Below are 7394 nucleotides of genomic sequence, written 5' to 3' on the forward strand. Positions count from 1 at the left end.
CAGGTGTTTATATATATATATATATATATATATATATATATATAATTCACCATATGGATAGAGAGATTCTCTCTGCTCCTCAACCTGATGCCTTACTCATTAACAAAGACCTTCAGGTCTTTTATAATCTTGGAACAACCACCCAAACACTATAAATGCATGAATGAGACAGAACATAATGTATTATGTCTTAAAAAATATTTTCATTTTTGTACATACAGAACATTAACATTTCAAAAAGTAATTTCGGCAAGGAGAGAATAATATACATAGCATTTAACAGACAATACATAACTTTCTACTGTTTAAAAAAAAGTATTATGTATTCTCAGGTATCTGAAAATATTATTTTTCTTTTTTTCTTTAACCTTTTAAGGTGACACACTTAATAATGCCCCTTTCTGGACACTGGTCATTTACAAAGCACACTAATTAAATACATTAGGAATTAAAACTTAAAATTAAATTGTATTGTCAAATTTGTCTCTGATTACCCAAAACTAATTCATAATGAACTTCACAAATGTACAATTCCCACACTGACCATAACATTTCAATGACAACATTTCATGTCAATTCATGTCAGCATGGAAAAAGAAAATATTTAATATATAAAGCTGAAGTGTGACTTTTTTAAAAGTTAAATACTTCAATGTACTGTAAACAATGACTAAAGCAATGGCATGAGTTTGTGGTTGAACTATATGCTGTTCGATCAATGTGTATAAAATATACAAAAGAAATGCATAGTACTATTTAAAAGGTGTTTAAGATCACATACATGAAATTAAGATATATCATATCGGTTTTGATAACACTTTATTTTGATAGTCCATTTGTACGACATTCAACTAACTCTAAATAAGTTTGCAACTCCATATCAACTAGCAGTCATTGATCAGAGTATTAGTAGACTGTATACCTAATATCCGCAAACACTTTATTTATTTCCCCAACACATTCTGCTGACTATAAAGACATTTTTGGAAGTACTTACTCTACTAACCCTAACCTAACAGTCTACTAATACTCTAATGTTAGTTGATATATAGTTGCAGATGCAGTTAGTAGAATGTTTAAAGTGGACTACTGAAATAAAATGTAACCATGGTTTTATTCTACATGGAGCGAGTCCCCTCATAGAGGCCACCATGTTGAGATCACATGACTAGCCAAATACTACTCCGTTTATGCCATTAACATTATTTGTACATTTTCAATTACAGAATAAATCACGACTGACTGTGAATAGCTGATGGCATGATTAACTAAAAAAAAAAAAAAAAAAAAATTTTTGCATGATGCTTTATCCATACCACTAGGTGTCTGTTTAACCCCCAAGACCACTGTCACTGTCATTTTTCCAACAAATAGATTGCACCTAGATTGCAAGGAGTGACATTCCTATCATTCAAAGATACCGTAGATGGTTCTGCATTAGTGATTAATGGTGATTTCAAATGAGAGCCTATAAACGGTCACACTTCAGTCTCTGGTAGTGTTACCAACAACATCTTTATGAAGTTCTTTATGGTCAGTAACTGTAGAATTGAATTTCTAACCACTGGTTGGCAAGTCTGATGGAATTTAGAAGTGTGTGGCTCTCACACAGGACTTTCTAAGGAATCAGGAACCCCAGCAGGTCCTATATGATGGCCTTGAGGCATCCCAAAGGTTGTTTGAATAGGCTGTGAGTAGTCATGGATGTGATGTTGACTAGAAGACATGGAGTTTGATCTAGCTGTTGGGTGGATAACATGGTGGACCTCTGGCATGGTATACTGGTCATACTCTGGAACTGCAGACATGTCAGTATTAAGAGGGAGAGCTGGAATTGGCAGGAAGTGCTCAGTGTCATCGCCACCAGTAAGGTAGCCCATGTCAAGAATTTCTGGAGCAGTGTGCATGAAGGAGGGCATCTGCACCAATTCATACTGGAGAAAACCTTGGATCCCAGGAGAATAGATATTCTGAAGGCAATCTGAGGTATCCCAGTAATAGCCTGTTTGAGTTTGAAAACCAGACAATTTGACACATTTATTATTAAGATCACAAAGAACTCAATATACTGTAGGTAAACATATAGTTTGGGTGGGGGGAACATAGTCACTATAATGTTTGTACACGACTGTTGAAAAGTTTCGGGTCAGTAAGATTTTTAAAATGTTTTATAAAAAATCTCTTAAGCTCACCAAAGCTACATTTAATTGACTAAAAATAAATAGATCAAATTGTAAAAGAGTAATATTGTGACATCATTCCAATTTAAAATTAATGTTTTCAAATTCCAAATATTTTAAAATGTAATTTATTTCTGTGATGCAAAGCTGATTTTTTTAGCATCATTACTCGTCTTCAGTGTCACATGAACCTTCAGAAATCATTCTAATTTGTTGATTTGCTGCTGAAGAAACATTTATTATTATTATCAATGTTGTAATCACCATTGTGTTGCTTCCTTTTTTTGGGGGGAAACCATCATAAATTTTTTCAGGATTCTTTGATGAATAGAAAGATGAACAGCATTTATTTTATATAGAAATGTTTTGAAATATGATATATTATATTGTCTTTATTTTCTTTTGATCAATTTAATGCACCCTTGCTGAATAAAAAAAAATTAATAATTTCTTAATAAAAAAATCTTACTGACTCGAAACTTTTGAATGGTTGTGTATATTGTCACATCATCCACATTCTCACAGCTACAAGCAGCTCCACAACACAAGCTCACATGTATCTTCAGACTACGGCATGCTTTGATTGTTCTGAGGCTCATTAATCTTGGACATGTGAAAGATCTGAGCATGCTGGTTTGAAAGCACTTGTTATAACTCCTCAGAGTTAAAGAAGATTAAACATCAAAGTGCCCCTGAGATCGATTCCAGTGCATCTTGTTATAGCCGATTCACAAGAGCCTATCAAATTTACACAATTGTTCAGTGTAACCCAGCTTGCTAAACCAATGGAGCATGCAAGAAGGGTCTGATAAATAACAAAAAAAACAGGAGAAAAAAAATAGGATTCTCAAGGTACCAAAGCTCACGAGAATCATTTGTTGACAAGTCAAGGAAGAACAATTTTTTTTAACATTCTGAGTGTTTTATATATACACATTTAAAATAGCAAAATGAATCTTTTAATTTCCATGTGATTAGTTTGGTCAGTGCTGGATGTTGAGAAAATAAACGGTAACACAGTCCACTTTAGACATTCTATTAACAGTAAGTAACTTTGCAACTATATGTCAACTAGCAGTTAGTAGAGTATTAGTAGACTGCACACAATTGTTCAGTGTAACCCAGCTTGCTAAACCAATGGAGCATGCAAGAAGGGTCTGATAAATAAGAAAAAAAACAGGAGAAAAAAAATAGGATTCTCAAGGTACCAAAGCTCACGAGAATCATTTGTTGACAAGTCAAGGAAGAACAATTTTTTTTAACATTCTGAGTGTTTTATATATACACATTTAAAATAGCAAAATGAATCTTTTAATTTCCATGTGATTAGTTTGGTCAGTGCTGGATGTTGAGAAAATAAACGGTAACACAGTCCACTTTAGACATTCTATTAACAGTAAGTAACTTTGCAACTATATGTCAACTAGCAGTTAGTAGAGTATTAGTAGACTGTCTGCTTAATATCTTCTAACACTTTCTTTGTCAACTTATTCTACTAACCCTAAACCTACCCTAACAGTCTAGTCTGAGAGTTAGTAGACATGTAGATGCAAATGAATGAGAATTAGTTGACATGTAGTTGACATGTAGTTACAAAGTTACTTATAGTTAGTAGAATGTCTAAAGTGGACTATCGAAATAAAGTGTAACCAAATAAACAATCAGCTACATGCTGCCATACAGAAAATGAGTTAAAGTAGCAGGCTGAGATGTAACAACATGACATGAGATGTAATTTTGTATACCTTTTTCTCACCATGTCAAACTATGTTTTGACAGGGCATTTCGCTTTGGAGGCTTGTAAAAGTAACAAATAAATAAATTAGTCATTAAATCAGATTTGACGCTTTTTAAGATAAAACTTTACAAAAGACCCTATGTATTAAACATAGAGATAGAGCAGAAGATATAACGGACATAACATGTTGATAAATCTTAAATATGATTCCAACTAGGTGTTCTGTAAAGGCACTATGAAATGACTACAATAGTATATCTGACCATAAGAATATTAAGCACCATAAGGCTAAACACATATTAATTGATGACTAATGCACTATTCCATCCTACATGCACATGCGTATTCCAATATTGATCTGAATTTGGTCACATTTTGATTGTGTGATAACATAAATGTTTAACCCAAATGCCTTGATTAAATTAAGCCAATATTACAGTTTCTAGAAATTTGGGCCATGAACACATATTTGGATATACACTCTAATGGAATATTTGTTTATATGGGTGCATATATGTTTTGAAAAGTCCAGTTTTCAAAGAAAGATTTTGTAAAGAACCAATATTCAATGATAATTAATTACATTTGTTAATTAATTCAAGATCTTTTTAAATTTAATTTAATTAAGATCAACATGATTTGAATATATACAGAATATGTAATAAGTAGCAAGAGGGAGCTGCAAGAGTATTTCCAGAAAAGCATGAAATGCAGGGAAGACAGGAAAATAAATGTTTATTAAGAATATGAAGATTCCCATTTAGAAACGTGGAGCATGTAAAATTGTTTTCATAATTAAGGACAAGAATATAGGTTTTTATCGGAAAATGATGTGCATGTAATCATGGTTAAGATCAAGCACGACCTACGAATTATGAAAATACCAAAGCAAGAATTCTAAAAGGGTTCTAAAAGCAGAAATCTCAGGCCTTTCACTTACACTGTAGCCCATTTGTATCTGTTCAGAATCTGTGCTCCGATTTAATCCATATGGGGGCTGAATTCATTACAGAAATAGCACATAGATACATATGCTGCAAATGAATACACCAGTGCACAAAATAGCAAAATACGTTTTTTTTGTCAGATCTGTGCATTTGTTTAAAAAAAAGTTGTTGACTAAATGGCAAGATTTTGAATTTTTAGTGCAACTTACTGTTGTCATCCGTGACGTCTGATTGGAGAGAGCACATGGACCGCAGACCTCTATTATCATGAGACAAAGAAATACTGTCGTCTTCAACTGCTAAACAGGAAGTCAAGTCTAGGAATATTTCTGGAAGAATAAATACAAAAAAGGAACCATAAACAGCAATTCTGCAAAGGTGTTAACTAGGGTTACGTTAAAATGACAACAATGTACTAAAAACGGAAAAGCATCTTTGCATTTTTTAAACGTTTCACACACAAACAGCAACATTGTCAAAATGACCCCAGTTTACACAGATCTGTGAAAACGACCAAAAACACGGTATTACGCATGCCAGACCAGTAGTTGGCGATGTCACATTGTAAAGAAACACTATGCACCTGTGTATATACCTATAGACTGAACACGTAACACACATTCAACTGACATCACCGTTTTCACAAATTTGCATTTTTACACTGAGTTTACACCTAGAAGATAATAGTTTTGTTTTTAAAAACTTGCACTTTAAAAATGCACTCAGTAACTACTTTTACACATTTAAAAAAACAATACTCTTAATAAATAATAAATAAATGGAGCCCACATGTGGAGATCACATGACCAGCTGAACAGTACTTGCTTTTTTTTTTTTACTGAGGGCACCTTTAAAGGCCTCCGCCTGAAGGTTCAGATTGCACTAACCATCATACTCCTCATCCCAGTCCATTTGCTGTATGGAATTATTTTCCAAATGTGAATGGGATGCTTTGCGATGTGGTAGGTTAGGGGCTACACTGCACACAGCCACAGTCTTCCTAAGACCAAAGAGTGGATCTGGCGTGAAGCTGCTGAACTCAGACACGGAGCCTCGGTTGTTTCGACATTCTCCAGGAATGCTGGGCGTGTAGGAGATGGGTCGCACTGGGACCTGCGGCGGGGTGTCCGGGCGCGATTCTTTTCGGGCTTGGTTGTATACGCTGGACCTCTGAATGTAAGAATCAACATCTTTGTACTTATCAAGCACTTTATCGCTCTTGCCAGGTTTGCAGGTTCCTTTCCACACTATTAAGAAAAACATTGTCCAAACAAAGATGGCCGTCAAGAAGGCCAGCATTGCAACCAGTTCTCCAATCCAAGAGTTCCAGGATGAAGATACAAGTTGGTTTCTGACTTCTGTGTCCATCTCACACAGTCTCCCGCTGAATCCCACCAAGCAGGAACAGTTAAAGGACCCGTATGTGTTGACACAACGGCCGTCATTGAAGCAAGGCCTGTCCACACACTCGTCGACATCGATCATGCACCTGAAAAACAAAAATACTCTGTCAAACATACTTGGGGAAAAAAAGTACTATGATATGTTCATAAGGATGACAAAAACAAAAGACCTTTCTCCTTTGAATCCCGGCTCACACTCACAGATGGGTCCATCAAGACCGTCTATACACTGTCCACCATTCTGGCATGGATTCTCCTTGCAGTATGGACCTATCTGACACCTGCAATCATACAAAGAGTTTTGGGCATACAGTAATTCTGTCCCATTGACAGATTTTATAATCAAAAATTCATTCAGTTGTGCAGTACTTGTATAGTACCTTTGACCTGAGTACCGGCCCCTGCATTTACAGTAGTAGTCCAGGTTATTCTGGATGCAGGTTCCTCCATAAAGGCAGGGGTTGGAGTCACAAAGACCGATCTTGACCTCACAGTGAGTCCCAGAGAATAAAGTGCTGCATTTACAGACATAACCTGTGGGAATATCACTATATCAGTGACCCAGCAATGCAATAAACCAGTTTATACATATAATGTAGGGGTTAAATAAAGATGTTTTGTGCAGTGGGGTCTAAAACCATTAGCAAAATGCTTGTTTATCTAATATTACATCTCTAATAGCTAATTTGTACAAAAAAATGGTGTACAATTATCTCTCTTTTAAGTTTCATGGAAGCCAATTTCTTCCTCAGATAAATAAAATGTAATTCTGAGATAAAGTTGTGACAATTAAAGTCACAATTGCAACTTTATTTTTTAAAATGGCAACTATACTACATGCTTGCCTAGGCTGTATTTATTTAATTAAAAATACTATAAAAACAGTATTGTGAAATATTATTACAATATAATATAACTTTTTTATTTTTATATATTTTAAAATGTAATTTATTCCTTTCATGTTAAAGGTGAATTTCGGCATCATTACTCCAGTCTTCAGTGTCACATGATCTTTCAGAAATCATTCTAATATGCTGATTTGCTTTAAAATGTCTCAGGTTACTTATGTAACCATGGTTCCCTGAGTAGGGAACGAGACACTGCGTCCTCTAGGGGTCGCTATGGG

The 7394-nt window shown here is 34.8% G+C and overlaps 1 protein-coding gene across 1 annotated transcript in view; it reads right to left on the bottom strand.

Moving 5' to 3' along the window:
• Positions 1–1432: 1432 nt before the first annotated feature.
• LOC107670168 (protocadherin Fat 1-like) overlaps positions 1433–7394 on the bottom strand; it is a 33578-nt gene continuing 27616 nt past the window's right edge. Inside the window, exons 20-24 of the mRNA XM_016462683.1 lie at positions 6649–6802; positions 6439–6549; positions 5753–6354; positions 5075–5194; positions 1433–2002 (exon numbers count right to left, since the gene is read on the bottom strand). Of these exons, the coding sequence (XP_016318169.1) occupies positions 1605–2002; positions 5075–5194; positions 5753–6354; positions 6439–6549; positions 6649–6802 (1385 nt within the window). The 3' untranslated portion in view covers positions 1433–1604. The remainder of the gene's footprint in view (positions 2003–5074; positions 5195–5752; positions 6355–6438; positions 6550–6648; positions 6803–7394) is intronic.

The sequence above is a fragment of the Sinocyclocheilus anshuiensis genome, unplaced genomic scaffold, assembly GCF_001515605.1.
Source record: "Sinocyclocheilus anshuiensis isolate Anshui unplaced genomic scaffold, SAMN03320099.WGS_v1.1 scaffold640, whole genome shotgun sequence".
Taxonomy (NCBI): Eukaryota; Metazoa; Chordata; class Actinopteri; order Cypriniformes; family Cyprinidae; genus Sinocyclocheilus; species Sinocyclocheilus anshuiensis.